The 14,613-nt window shown below is 59.3% G+C and overlaps 1 protein-coding gene across 4 annotated transcripts; it reads right to left on the reverse strand.

The window, feature by feature from the left end:
* Positions 1-932: 932 nt before the first annotated feature.
* Slc4a3 (solute carrier family 4 member 3) lies at positions 933-14,368 on the reverse strand. Of its 4 annotated transcripts, XM_070016172.1 has the most exons (23): positions 14,286-14,368; positions 13,971-14,111; positions 13,442-13,607; positions 12,590-12,861; positions 12,345-12,460; positions 11,714-11,913; positions 10,059-10,207; positions 9,732-9,912; positions 9,155-9,290; positions 8,757-8,940; positions 8,260-8,359; positions 7,703-7,887; positions 6,674-6,899; positions 6,236-6,454; positions 5,692-5,840; positions 5,330-5,524; positions 4,685-4,915; positions 4,268-4,357; positions 3,631-3,797; positions 2,831-3,084; positions 2,402-2,571; positions 1,885-2,058; positions 933-1,213 (listed from the first exon to the last, which is right to left on the reverse strand). In XM_070016172.1, the coding sequence occupies exons 2-23, from the start codon at positions 14,019-14,021 to the stop codon at positions 1,136-1,138; spliced, it is 3,693 nt and encodes a 1,230-aa protein (XP_069872273.1). In that variant the 5' UTR covers positions 14,022-14,111; positions 14,286-14,368; the 3' UTR covers positions 933-1,135. The 4 variants fall into 4 exon arrangements, with proteins under 4 accessions (XP_069872273.1, XP_069872290.1, XP_069872282.1 ...); XM_070016189.1 differs by lacking the exons at positions 13,971-14,111; positions 14,286-14,368 and adding an exon at positions 13,689-13,833; XM_070016181.1 differs by lacking the exons at positions 13,971-14,111; positions 14,286-14,368 and having other exon boundaries at positions 13,300-13,499.
* Positions 14,369-14,613: the final 245 nt, after the last annotated feature.

Here is a 14,613-nt window from a genome sequence, read left to right on the forward strand (position 1 = left end):
ACAGTCTCACTGTGGGTCCTAGACCAGCCTTGGGAAACTAGGTACAGCCCTGAACCCCTGGAAGTAAAAGAGCAAAAGTGTAAGGAGAATACAGGGGCCAGCTCTAGAGGGAATGGCCAATGTGGGGAGAGGGGTCCTCAACCCTGATGCTCAGCACTGCAGAGTTCCATGAATCTCCCTGACCCCCTGTCCCTCCAGGAGGAACTGAATGAGATCTAGTGGGGTTGCAGCAGATCCACCAGGTGGCAGCCTAACTCCTGCTCAGCTGGAATAGGACCTGCAGTATGCGAGAATGACCACCAGAGGGCCACACGGGGACAACAGCTGCTAGTTGCCTAGCAACCGTGAGGCAAGGGGCCGTTCCACCCTCCTCAAGGCCTCCCCAGGTTATTTCTGGCAAAACAGAGATGGTTGCACAAGGAGTAAGCTTCAGGAATCCCAGAACTGCTCTTAAGCCAGGAAAATCTAAGATGGTCCAAAGGGCCCCAAATCCAGCACTAACCCTGGCGTCTAGGAGACTGGGCTGCCAGGGAACAAGAAAAAAAGATAAGTGTTTTCCCTCCCTGCTGTAGCCCCACAAACCATGGAAGGTGAACTGATTTCTCTAGGGGCTAAAGTGGAACGAACGTTTCCCTCTCCTCTCCCTGCCCTTCCCCCCCACACACACACACTTTCAATGACCTTGAGCAGACTTTGAGCTCCTCCAGCTCCCCGCACTGGAGTGGATCTAAGAGGAAGGAGAATGATAAGATGCAGCTTTAACCTTATGTAGTATCGATTCTTTTCTCCCATCCCCACGGCCCCTCCTGGCCTCAAACCCCTCCTGGTTTTAGTGACCCTGATAGTGAAATTCTTCCAATTCTTCCAATTCCAGAAGGGCCAGGGTCCTGAGAAATCAGAGATGGAACCAAGAAAGTGAGGCAGACACAAGACAAGGAGTGTGGTTATAATGAGCTCAAAGCTTGTGTCGTCTGGTGTGTGAAAGGCCCAGCCCCAAGTCAGGGAGGCCATGGGCTAAGCATGAGCAGTAGCTCTGGACACATCCCTGGGCCATGAGGAGCCCCTGGCCCTGGTGCTGGACCCTGCCTGGGTCCTGGGGTCCGCCAGTCACTAAGGTGGGGTCTCCAAGGGGGGGTCACACGGGCATGTGAAGCTCGTTGTACTCATCCTGGCCATCCTCGTCGAAGTTTGGCTGCGCATCTTCCGAGTCCAGCTGTAGAACAGAGCACAGGGTTGGGGAGGACTCGTCCCCTCCTGCCTCCATGTTCTCCATCAGTCCTCCCTGCTCCCAGCCCTGCCTTGGGCTTCACTGTCCACAGGGACCAGGACCCCAGTGAAAGCATCGCCTGTGCCAAAAATCTTCAGGTCACCCACCCCCTCCTAATCCTATGAATAATGGTAGTGGCCACTACATAGGAGGTCTTTCCTGAGGCCACTGCTGGTTCCTGCAGTATCGCTGTATGCCATGTCTGAGTGTGGATGAGTGGCACAAAGACGTCCTTTCCGTAGCAGACAAAAACAGCCCAGGGTGGACGGCATGCACCACATCACCATACTCATCCTCAGCTAGGTGCCTTTGTTCAGGGCACAACCTGCCTAGCTGTTCACAACAGTCCTGTGCTGAGCTTCGTACCAAACAGTCACACAGAATGCTTCACTGGCCTGAGTATTTACTCCTTCCAGCATCCCTATCAAGGACAGAAACTATTACCAGCCCCATGAGACAGATGAGAATCGGATTTTAGATAGAAGGTTAGGTAACCTGCCTAAGGCCACACAAACCAACAGAAAGCCAAGCAGAGATTGCCAACTCCACCTGAATCCTGCCACCCCAAACTGTCACCCCTTACCGCCTGCAGCTCCCTGTCCTGGACCACCCCTTACCGCCTGCAGCTCCCTGTCCTGGAAGAGCCGAGGCAGAAGGCAACGCCTCAGAGGCACGGTGAGCAGCAGCAGGAAGGGAAAGGCCAACGAAGCTGCCGTGGACTTCACCACCCAGAGCAGAGCAATGCAGCCCAGCTGGATGCAGGTGAACAGGTGCATCCGCCACGTCTTCACCTGAGGGGGAGGGGCAGCAGGCCTCACCGCCCGGCAGCCACAGTCTGCACCTACCCACACCTTTGGGAATGTGGCTCCAACTCCCAACTCACCTTACTGATCCTGTCGGTCTCTGGCGACCTCTCTACCGCCCCCCCCACCTCCCCACCTTCATGCACCCCCCTCTCCACCTCCCCACCTTCATGCACCCCCCTCCCTCCACCTCCCCACCTTCATGCACCCCCCCACCTCCCCACCTTCATGCACCCCCCTCCCTCCACCTCCCCACCTTCATGCACCCCCCCACCTCCCCACCTTCATGCACCCCCCTCCACCTCCCCACCTTCATGCACCCTGGCCTGACCTTGGTCACATAAGGCTGCTCAGGATGGTGTTTTGCTGGCATGAGGATAAGCAACAGACGCTGGGACAACTGGATACCAGACAGTGATGTGACCCCCATGTAGAGGAAAATCCCAAAGAGCACAGCCAATGGGATCCGACGCAGCACAGCCCCCATGACGATGGACAAGCCTGGAGGAGGTGACACAGACCTACCTGACCCCTGAATGGCCCCTGTGAGGAGAGGCCTGGGGGATGGGAGGCTACGACTGACCGGAAATGGAGCAGGACAGAGAAGACCGGCCGACACTCAGTGTCAGCAGGCTGGAGGGAGGGCCGGACATGACACACCTGCAGATTCAGGAGGGACCTGGGCAGAACCTCAGGTGGAGAGGCTTTCAGCCACGGGGCTCCCCTGGGAAGGCAGGTCTGAGGGAGACCAGGCTCTCACCCACGAGGCAGGCGATGAGCACCCCGGTGACCCGCTGCTCCCGCACCTCCTGGATCTGGGGCTTGTCGCCCGGAGCTATGGCAGTGCGCATCACAGTCAGTGCGTTGACGTGGGTGACGGAGCGGACGGTGGCAGCGGTGAGCCAGGGCAACCCAAAGAGCCCACAGAGGCCACCCAGGGAGCCAATCAGCAACAGGTCGAGGTGGAAGCCGGAGCCCTTGAGCAGCCTCCGAGCTTTCTGACTGACGATGAGCCTGCAGAGGACAGGAAGTGAGGGGCCGCGGCGGGCACGGCACGGGCGCACACGGACGGGGGGGGGGTCCTCTTCCCGGACCTGCCAGCTTCCTCTTTCAGATTCCCAAATTGAAGTTCTCACATTGCAGCAAATCTGAGCCAAATTCTCATACTGTGAATATTTAAAAGCACCACAAAAGCCAGCTGTCAGATCTCACCGTGTTATTTTGGGTTAACCAAAATGAGATACAGGCGAGCATCTCTGGGTGCGAGAACACCCTGCCAGCGATCTGAGCACTGTCAAGTGCCGCTCTGCGAACGGTGGTGGTGACAGATGGGCATCGTGCCATTTCCTCACAAGGAAACCAAGCCTGGACCCTCAATGCCTCACCCCTGCCCCAGCTCCCCCCACCTCCTCACCCCTGCCAACTCCTCAAGGCCTGCTACAGCAGCCACGCACCTGGCACCCCAGACTGATAGCTATCCCCTCCTGAACCCTAAAACTCAGCCACAGAGCGAGCCCCGACCCTCCCCTTGCCCCCACACCTACACCCCAGCCCTCTCACGCGGTGATCTGTGTCTCCATGAATATCAGGATGAGGACGAGGAGGGCAGGGACGGCAGCTGCCACCATCATCCAGGGTGGAAAAGGGCGGGCACTGCCCAGAGGTGGAATGAACCACGTGCGCTTATGAGGGGACGTCACGGAGAGCCCTGTGGGCACTGTCAGCTTCTGCAGGGCACACAGGAAGACAGCGGTCAGGGACACCTGCCCACTGCTTCTGCCCGGGCCTCCCACATGCTGAAGGCCCGCGCAGGAGCTGCTCCCTCGAGCTCTGATTCCACAGGGCCAGAATTCTGGGGGGGAACAGGAGGAGAGGAAGAACTTGTTCTGCATTCCCCAAAGTCACTGTCCCTCCAGGGGTCATTTTTGGGGCAGGGAAATAAAACAGTTTATTCCTAAACTAAACTCGTGTCAAATCTGTCATCCCGCCCCAACTCACACCTGCTCCTCCAGATTCCTGTCTTCGGGTCACCCACGGCTCAGATGCTCTTGGCTGGACTTCACAGCGGCTCCCAGAGACCCAGTCCCACCCTCCCTCGCGTGGCCCCAGCAGGCCGCCTCCTCTAAGGAGAGTCAGGCTGCAACCCCAATCTTGACCCCAGGCGAACGCCAGCTCCTCCACGGCCAGGCGCACTCACCTGCGTGTAAGTGTCCGTAATGGAGTAGTCCACCAGGACCATTACCAGAATGGAGATGGGGATGCCAAAATCCCCAATGATACGGCGAGCCTGCAGAGGGTTGGGCCAGGGAGGAGGTAGACATGGAGGGAGGCTCAGCAGACTCCCTTGCACCCTTCCTCAGGCCAAGATGGAGCCAGATAGCCCCTAGCCTGTCTCCCGAGAGCCCCCCGCTCTGCCTGGAAGGCATTCCTGTATTAACTGAACTATGACCAGCTAGTAAGAAGATGCCCAAGGAGGAGGCCACTGGTGGGCAGGCGGGGCTGTCAGACTTGGTTGGCCTGAGAGGGAAAGAGGGACCGCCTCCCTCAGGAGCCAAGCTGGACAGTGACTGCAGGAATCAAGCACGGCACCGCTCCACACCCAGCAGCCACACACCTTGCCACCCAGGAAGCGGCTGTTCCTGAACTTTCGCAGGAAGAAGGCGATAAGGAAGGTCCCCAGCATGAGGATGAGGGACAGCAGGGCTGTATTGGGCTGGTTCCTCGGGCCTGGGGGTCCATCAGTGGGGGGCAGGGCACTGCCATTCAGTTCCAAGCCAGCCTCCAGGCCCCCCTCTAGATCCCCCTCAGGGGGATAGAATGGCAGCAGAGGGTGCTCTGTGAACACCTGTGAGTGGAAAGCAAGGATACCTTCTCATTCACCCTGAGAGGAAGAGGGGGGCACCTCACCTCTTCCTGCTCTATCTTCCTCCCCTTTTTATCTTCTCTCTCTTCTCCTCTCCCTCTGCCTCCTCTCCCCGCCCCCCCACACACACACACACACACATTCACTTCCAGGACACAGAGCCTCTTAGTGCTACCTACTCCATCACACACAAGTAAGTCCTCTCTGCTGAGTCTAGAACCTGAATTAACCTGCTCTGGGCTTAACTCCCTCTCCTTCAGCTCAGCAGGAGGCCACACCCTCATTAAACAGAGCCCCTTCTGTCCCCTTGCCCCCAGCGCTCCATACCTCCCCCCCTTCTGCCCTGCCTGGGGTTCGGCCCAGGCCCCAGCGCTATCTGTCCCTTGGACCCACTACCTTGTAGAGTTTGTGGAAGGTCTCGTAGATGAAAATGAGTGAGATGAGGAAGGCGAAGATCTCCTGGGTGAATGGAGAGATGTAGCGGACAAGGAAGCTGCCCTCCGCAGCCACCAGGGCCAGGACGAAAACCACCAGCCAGAGGCCGACCCACACCCGGCCCGTGAGATACTCCAGGTCCTGGGCTCGGCAGAACTAGGAGCAGGGGAAGAATGATTACTCCGACGCGGTCTGCCCTGGACATCAGTGCCCCAAGAGATGGGCAAAGGAGGAGAGTTCAGGGGTCATCACCTGGGCTAGAAGGGCACAGGGCTGGAGGGGGGGTGGGGAGGATTGAGGAGGGAGAAGAAGGCAGGCATCACCTTGAAGAAAGCTTCTTCGAAGACAAGCAGAGGCCCAGAAAAGCCAACCACAAGGAGCGGCTGGGCCCCCAGCAAGGAGAAGAGAACACCGAGGACAGCGGTGGACACGATCAGCTCAGACACACCCATCAGCCCCTCAGTCTTCTCTCCTGGGGCAGGGGAGTGGGTGGGGCAGGGGTGTTAGTCTGGCTTTCTACCTGACTCCCTCATCTATTCTGCAGGAACAGACAGACAAGGCTCCTGCCCACCCTCCTTCTTATCATTCCCTTCCCACCAGTCCCAAGGTAAAGACAGGGTCCCCCACCCCTCGCTCCCCTCCTACCCTTCTCGCCTGGTTTGCTTTTGCTTGTTTTCTGAAGCACCGTCTCACTGTGTAGACCTGAGTTCTAGGCTGACCTGGAACTCCAGCCTCCTGCGTGCTGGCATTACAGGCATACAATACTACATAAAGCCCCCGAAAGGAATCACTGGGGCCCCCCTGAACCAGCTGCTCCCTAAGACTCCCTAAATGTCCACGGGAGCCTCACTTCTCCCCTGCCCTCACCTAGCAGCCCCCCGAAAGTGATGGCAGGACTGAGGGCAGCAAAGTAGATGAAGAGCACAGCAGCCACACACTGCGAGTGCAGGGCGTCCCGCAGGTCGCTGGGGTAATGTGGGTACCGCCTTTTCACATCCCGGATGAGCCCCCCAAACACCGAGCCTGTCCGCCGCAGGGGGTCATCTTCAGGGGCTGCTTCCGAGCCCCCCATCTCTAAAGCAAGCTCTGTGGGGAAACAAGGGACCGCTGGAACAGACCATTCCCTCCTGCTTGGAGGCCCCAAAAGCTCAGTGCCCCCATGCAGCCTGGGACTTGGAGGTCAGAGACAGAAAGCCAATGTGGCACAAAGGACTGGGGGAGTCAGGACAAGGCTAGTGTCACCGCTTCAGGCCCCGGGAGGGGGGTGTATGTGTGTCAGGAAGACTCGGCCCCAACAGGTCTGACCTTTGCCAGGGGCCACGTAGCCCCCCCGAGTGGTCATCTCCACTTTGGTCTGCTCCCGCTCCCGCCTCTTCCTCAGGAGCTCGCGCTGGAAGGCAGCCACGGAGCGCAGCAGATCTCGGCCCTCCACTTCGGATGGGGGAATCACAATGCTGCCATCCAGGAACTCGCTGATGGCGCCCAGCAGATCCTGTCGATCATCGGCCTGATAGGCAGCTTCGTGAAACAGCTGGAAAGAAGAGGCAGTCATGTCCTCCTGGAAGGGCTGAGGCAGCTTGAGGACTTGAGAGAGGCAATGTGGGGTCACAGAGCTAGAGCAGGGTGGACAGTTGGCCACACAGGCCAGCGTGGTCTAGCAGTATCAGTTGTCAAAACACTGACACACTTCCCTGCAGGCCAGCAGGCAGCCACTGCCCTGACCTGCCCAGGTTTCCTCCCTTCCCCTCAGGGCTTCCTGACATTTCCACGGAAAACTAAAGTGGTGGAAGTGGTGCTGTGGCTCAAGTGGTAGAGCACTAGCCTTGAGCTGAAGGGCTCAGGGACAGGACCCAGGCCCAGAGTTCAAGCCCCACAACCGACAAAAATAATAATAATAGTAATAATAATTAAAAACTAAAGTGGTATTGCATGTGTAGTGGGGACCTATAGAACCATTCTGATTTGGCAGCGCCCACACCCTACAGGCTGACAGGTCTCCAGAAAATCACCCCTGGTAAGAGGACACTTCTGTGTCCACTTCAGCCCCAGGAGAAGCCTCAACAAAGGCCAGTACCACCAGCCCTCCCATTCACATCTCCTGCTATTTGGGGTCTGGGTCTGCAGCACCACCTGCTTCCCAAGCCCTGGCCCAGGGTTTCCATTTCTACCCTGGGCCAACAACTCCTCCAGTCATCTTCCAGAGCACAGCCTCCAGCCGGGAGGGCCTCTCACACCCTTGCTTTCATAGGAACACTGTTGGCAATGGGAAGGCCAGGGTACAAGCAGGGGCTAGGAGGCCTAGGCTAAGAACCCAGCATGGAGTGCAAGGCCCACCTTGTCAGACATCAGGGTAGCAATAGAGCGCCCAAGTTCATGATAGTCAGTGCTGGTGTGGCTGGGCCCCAGCATCACAAAGAGGAAGCGGACAGGCACAGGGACCTCAAGCACAGACTCCAAGAGCACAGCCTCGCTCAGCCGCACAAAGGCCGCTGCTGGCTGCTCCAAGAAAGGCACACAGCCTGGAGAAGAAGGCAGAAGAGGATGCTGGGTAAAAGGGAGCTGTCAAGGCAGATCCTAGAGGGGAGACTGGGGTGTTTATGCACAGGTTGTACACTGCACTAAGAAACATCAATCTATTGGAGTTCCTATTCATTTATGTATTTATATACTTATTATAATTTACTAATAGATGGCAATTAAAGGTAGTAATTAAAGGCTGCTTTTGTCTAAGTCTCACAATGGTGCCGAGTAAACCAGTGGCCATCAAGATGGCCTAGAACTGGATGGGAAGCAGGCAGGGAATGGGGAAAGAAGGGATTAGGGATCCAGCCTCTATAGTGGGGCACATGCTCTGCAGACCCCGCCTCCCACACCCAACCCTCCCTTCTCACCCACAAGCACAACAGTGGCTTCAGCATCTTCAGGGATCTTCTCCAGCAGCTTCAGGCTTTTCCCCCGATGACCATCTCCCCCGGGCATGTGGAGGGGCTTCTGAGGACGCAGAACTGGAATAGGGCTGGGACCCAGACCGGAGGCCATGGCAGGCCCTCCCACCTTGTGCTCCAGCCCTGGATTTGTGTCCTGCATACTCCCTCCCCACAACAGGAAGAGACCAGCCTAGGATCTGTACCCCACCCTCTAAACCCTATACCAGCCCAGCTTTCTCTTGTGTTCACAGCTCCCATGTGCCAGCAACCCCTTTGCATTGAAATCCTGTGCCTTCCTGGAAACACAACACCCATCACACATCACCCACAGATCCCCTGCATGCCTAGCGTGGTGCCAGCCAGCCAACCTTCCCTCTTCCCTACACACGCAACAAAGCCACTGAAGACCTCAACTCAAACTGCATGTCCTCTCAGGCTCAGGCCACAGCAAGGCCACTGACCTCCTTGGCATCAGGGTCGTGTGGCCAAAGTGGGGCTGGCTCTCCAAGGTCATCGGCTATGGTTGGCACTGGGCCATCAGGGCCATGGCTAGGGGTGGGGTGATGATTCCCCAGGACTGAGTTCACACTGGAGCTCGATGGGTTCCGGGGGAAGAAGCCACTGTCCTTGTCATCATTGGGATGGCTAGAGAAAGGAGTGAGGTGAGTTAGGAGGAGAGAAGGGGCAGGATCTAGGCCCCCACGCCTCTCGGCAGTGTAAGAACTTTCTAATGATTGGAGGTGTAGAAGGAAGGATGGGGTTTCTGTCTTCAAGTGGAGGCTGAAGGAGAGCCACGTGGCGGATCTGTACCTCTGGAAGGCAAGCTGAAGCAGATACTTCCTGGGCACCAGGTACACACCTGTGTTTGAGCAACAAGGTCCGCAGGACACTGGCCCTGTCCTCTGGCCGGATCTGGTCAGATACGATCATGGTCTCCACCACAAGGTGTGCGATGCCTGGTAGAGTTGTTTGCTCCAGGTCCAAGAGGGCCGCTCCTAGATCACGGGAAGAGCAGGAGTCATCTGTCACACAGCAGCCCCGGCCCCTGCTATGCTCCCAAGGGCAGGTACGTATACTGGAGAGGATGCACAACCAGTCACTCCAACAGACACACAGTCCATGCAGCCATGGGAAGAGGTGAACAAGAGCAAGCAGGCCCCTCCTCACCAAGGAAGGTGAGTCACAAGTTAATTTCCAGAGGGGTAAATTAAGACTCACTAAGTACCAAGGAGCCCAGGCCAGCCCTGCCTCTCAGAGTATATTATGGGCTGCTCAGACACTGGAACCCACAGCCCCAAAGTGGTGGTCAGGTGTGGCCTAGGTATAGGACTCCAGGAAGTAGTCCGAGAGCCCTGGGCAGCCTAGTACAGGTACAAGCTAAGCTCTGTGAACATGGGGAAGGCAGGCAGACCCAGGCCACCACGGAGGACCCCTACCATGGGCAATGGTCCTTCTGAGCTCCAAAAGGCTTCGGAAAGAAAGGGAGGCAACATGGGGCTTGCCCCAGCGCTCGGTCTCCTCCTCCACATCTTCCTCAAACTTGATCCAGCGGGCTGTCTCCCGCCAATGAGGCTCCTGGCTGCGGTCCAGCATCAGTTCATTCAGTTCCACGAACACCTGGGGTGTAAGTCCAAGGTGAGGGCCTGGAAGCTTCCAGGCCAGACGAGCTGGCATAGGGGAATGTCACCACCACAGAGCCGGCCCGGGAGGGGAAGGAAGGGCAAGGCTCAAAACTGCAGGCCCACACCTCTGGGATCCCGTACCTCATGAGGTCTCCGATCCAACTTCTTCTTCTTCTTCTTCCTGCGCAGCATGGGAGCCAGGCCACTTGGGCTGCTCCTCCCTCCCTGCGTCCGAGATGGCTTCTTCACCAAGTGTCGCCGAACACCGGGGTTGTCCTCCAGCCGGTGACCTATGTATAGAGATGGGGGGGAGGGGTTAGGGTTCCCAGGGGTCCAGCCTGAGGCCTCAGGTCATGACCCGAGCCCCTTGCCCTGCCCAACCAGTCCACTTGATGAGCACTAGGACCACAGACCCAGGGTGGCCCTTTTATGGATAACGACATTGATACTCAGGAAAGCCACCTAAGGGATCGAGTCCTAACAAGAAGACAGATCCCAACTCAGTTCACAGCCCAACTGGACCCTCTAACTTCATCCGTGGCCCACTCCCTATGGGGCCGCATGACTGACCAAATCTCCAAGAGTTCCATACCCCAGACTCAGGCAGGGCTGCTGGCCCCTCCTTCCACCAGCCCCCACCCAGTCCAGCTGTTAGGGAGAGGTCCTCGGCCCAGTTACTCACGAGCTGGTGTCCCTGCCATGGCGCTCAGCTGGCCCCTGTCAGACTCCCACAGGCCATAGTCCTCCAAATCCAGCACAAACATCTCTATGTCCTCGGAGGCCACCAAGTCACAAGGGCTGGGGGCTAGATCCCTCTCAGGACCCTGGCCCTCGGTGTCCCCATGTGCAGGGTTCACTACCCCATTGGGCTCCATGGCCTCATCCAGCCAGCTCATCATTCCCCTAGTGGCCAGGGTCTCAGGCCCTGTTCCCTCTCCGAATCCTGGCTATCCCAAGAGTTAGGAGTCCAGGCAAGAATGGTCTTTTGTCCACACGAAGCTGGACCTGACCCTGACTCCCCACGTCCCCAAAGTCTGCTCCTGGCTGCCACCAGCCTCCAGCCTGGGCCTGTAAACACGCCCTCCCCATGACCGCCCCCCCATTCCACTGCTGCTGCTGCTGCTGCTGCTGCTGCCATCGGATTGTTCCTGTCCCTGTCCTCAGGCCCTGGCAACTTTCCATGACGTACTGAGCTCAAAAGCCCTGCCCTCCTCTGACCCCCCCCTTTCTCCTACCCACACCCTGTAGTTCTGAGGACGAGGAGGGCGGGGCCAGTGATGCCCCTGGCCTGGGCACAGAGCCCTGTGGGTGATGACAGGTGGCACTGAAGCCAGGGCACTGATAAGATGGAAGGAATGTGCCGAGATCACAGCCAGGGCGGTGGGATGGATTGAGGGCAGCTGTGACGCTGGCCCAGGGAGAGGCAGGGGCCTGGCAGTATGGGAGCCAGTGAGAAAGAGAGTCAAGAGCTAGGGATAACAAGTTTGCTGAAAAGAGAGGCCCTGGGAGAAGAAGATACAGTGATGTCCTCAAATACCACGTAGGAGAGAGGGCTACCTTACACCACACTGACTCAGAGGACAGAATCAGAACCTGAGGTGTCACAAAGGGAAATCTCAGCTGTGTCCGTGGTGGTTTGGTGAGGTAATGAGCTCCCTGCCACTGGCCTCATTCCAGCAGACAGGGACACCGCAGAAGGGACTGGACCCTGGGTGGGGAAGAGCACGGGGACTTTTCAAGGTCCCCAGCAGGTTGGGAGCTTGTGGGTGGTGGGGCTGCCACTGGGTCTCACTCACTCTTCATGTCATCCAGGTCTGCAGAGCCCAGCATCCGGGCCTCTGCCTCATCAGTTGGCACCCGTTGCTCTGTCCCACCGGGGTTACCCAGGGCACTGCCTGGGCACAGTCGCTCCCTCAGGTCATAGCTGGCCGATGGACTCCACGGCCGGCTCTTCTCTGCAGCAATTCGGGAAGCCCGGGCCCGGGGGCTGGGAGAGCTAAGGAGGAAACATGCAGTCTTGGACTAGACAGGGAAAGATGGGGAGATAACCAGGCTAGCGGGTTCCCACACCTTCCCCCAGCCTGGGGGCCCGGAGTAGAAGCCTAGGCCCAAGACACAGGCCTTCCCTCCCTGCCATGTCTACCCTTCCCCTACTCACTGACCCTCCTCCTCCTTCCTGTACCCCAACCTCTTTACTCTGACACCTTGGTCCTGAAAAACTCTGGGCCTCTTGGCTCTGCTCCTCCCTCTTTCCACCCCTCTTATTCTCCCCCGCCCCTTGTAATGGATGGATGGAGGGCAGCTGGCCCAGGGATGCCTCCATCTCCCCTGCTCTCCAGGTCACCCCTGGGGACAGTTCTCAGGAACAAGGACTTTGGGCTAGCTATGCTGAACAGAGACCCACCAAATGAGGCCTGGGGATAGTACCTGATGGAGTGCTGGGGGCTCTGTTCAGAACGTGGGCCCACCGAGGGCAGAGGCTTGGTGCAGGAGGCCCTGCCAGAGAGGCCAGGGCTGTCATCTTCATCGCTGCCAATGGAGAACTACGGAAACATGGATATGCCTGGGCCTCTGCCTGTACCGCCCAGCCCTCTCCCACAGCTGCGTCCTCCTGTGTCCCCTCTGCACCTGTTCCCCACCCATGAGCCCCTCTTTCAGAGGCAGGTCCCTACCTTTGCTTTCTGTGGAGGCCCTGCGGGTGGAGGCTCCACAGGTTCTGCCTCAGATTCCCCTTCCTCCTCCTCCTCTTCCTCCTCCTCCGCTCCAGCTCCTCCCTCTTCCTGGATGGGAGGGGTCCCCTCCGAGGGGGGAGCTGAGGTTTTCTCCTTCTTCTTCTTCCTCTTGGTGTGCCGGGCAGAGGTGGGGGGCAGGCGTCGTAACTTGTGGGGTGGAGGCAGGCGGGCCGAGAGCGGGTGGTGGGTATGGTGGGATGTGTGCCGGTGAACTGGGGGTGCAGGAGAGCCAGTTGAGGCTCCCACAGGAGAAGGGGCCCTCCCCATTCCAAGGGGCACATGCCCTATTTTAGCTCAATGCTTCAAACAGGGGTCCCCTAATCCTTCCTCCAGGCCAGTCTTGCTCCACCCACCCCCCACACCTGTGTCCATGCTCCTGGCATTGGTGAGGCCTGGTAGAAGGAAAGCAGGAGTGGTGGAGGGAGAAAGTCATGAAAGGGGGAGGGGAGGCATGATGCGACAAGGAGGAGAAAGAGGAGCTGAGGGGGGACAAGATGGGGCCATGGCAGAGGAGACAGAACAGGACCAAAGGGGGAGATGAAGGTCACTGACACAGGCCGGGACTCATCTCCCTAGATCTCTCCTGGTTTGGGGCCCAGCTCTCCTGGCAGGTGAACAGGCAATAGACCAGGTAGGCAGGATGACTTAACATGGCATAGTGGCCCAGCACAGGGTCCAGCACAGGATGGCACTGGGTGATCAAGCCGGAGGTGAGCGCAGTGATGGTGGCGATGATGGTGATGGTGATGAAGGCAGCCGGCCACACTAGGTAGGGGTCCCCAAGCTACCCACACTCAAAGTCCCGCTCGCTGTAGCTGCGGCTGGGCTTCTCAGGGTCCCAGGCCGGAGGCTTGCTGATGAGGTCCCCAAACCTGCTCACAGCCAAGGTCTTGCCCAAGTCATCGTCGTCCTCCTCGACGTCCGGACTCAGAGGGGGCTCCTCCAAGGGCACCCGGACCTGCAGGCCCAGACAGCCCCTTCTGAGGACTTGGGCTCAGGAACACCCCATTCACCCACCTTAAGTAACTCCGTGCCCTACTTGGGGGCTAAGAAAACCAGTAGCTCTATCTCTTCCCTTTCCCCTTGAGCCCAGGCCTGGGTCAGCAGCCCGGAAAGCCTCTGCAGGTTCCCAGGCCTTGGTTTGGGGTGGGTGGGGGTCGTCACAGATCTGAAAAAATACCAAAGACACCCCCTTTCTCCATATCAACAGCCCAGCTCCACTCCTGGATCTGGGGGTCCCAGGGTCAGCCAGAGGACACTCGGCCCCACCCCAGGGTCCCTCCCATCTCTCCCCCCTCCCACCCCCGCGCGCATCAATCACCTGGGGGAGAGGGGAGGCGCCCCCGGGCGGCGGGATCACTCCGTTAGCCATGGCAGGGGGGAGCGGCTTTGGGGGTTCTCGCTCAGGAAGAAACCGGGGTCCGGGGAAAGAAGGGGGCGCTGCGGTGGCCTAGAGAGCAGCCTTGGGCGGGGGGCGGGGGGAAGCGGGTCAGGATCCCGGCGCTGACGGCCCCCGCCTCCGGGGCTGGGGTTCCCGCGCCCCGCCCGCGCGCCCCCCCTTCCCAGGCCCAGCCACGCCCGGGACAGCCCGGTGCCCCCCTCCCAGCCCCGGTGGCTTCGCCCCGCCCCGCAGTACCTCCGGGTTCTGCAGCCTGCGGGGCCCAAGCGGGTCGCCGCGCCCCCTGTCCCTCCCCGCCGGCTCCTGGGCGCGGCCTCTGGGCTCCGGTCCGGCCGCTCGGCGGGCGCGCACAGCCCGGCCCGGCGGACGCAGGCGCCGGAGCCCGAAGCCCGCGGCTCCACCTCCTCGCGCTCCGCGCCGCCGCCGCCGCCGCCGCCGCCGCCGGGCCGCACAATGGGAGCGGGCGGGCTGTGACTCACCCCGCCCCGGCCGGGCTCCGCGGGCCCCCGCAGGACCCCACCTGCCCGCACGCCCTCTCTCCTGGCGCCCCACGCTTTGCTGGGGC

This window comes from Dipodomys merriami, unplaced genomic scaffold (assembly GCF_024711535.1).
Source record: "Dipodomys merriami isolate MVZ:Mamm:240054 unplaced genomic scaffold, mDipMer1.0.p SCAF_1, whole genome shotgun sequence".
NCBI classification, from domain to species: Eukaryota; Metazoa; Chordata; class Mammalia; order Rodentia; family Heteromyidae; genus Dipodomys; species Dipodomys merriami.

Coding starts and splice junctions, on each gene's coding strand:
- Slc4a3 (XM_070016172.1), bottom strand. CDS start 14,021: ATGGCTAACGGAGTGATCCCGCCGCCCGGGGGCGCCTCCCCTCTCCCC. Junction 11,914..12,344: donor AGCCCCCAGCACTCCATCAG/GTACTATCCCCA, acceptor TTTCCTCCTTAG/CTCTCCCAGCCCCCGGGCCC. Junction 2,572..2,830: donor GCTCATCGCCTGCCTCGTGG/GTGAGAGCCTGG, acceptor CACCTCCTCCAG/GCTTGTCCATCGTCATGGGG.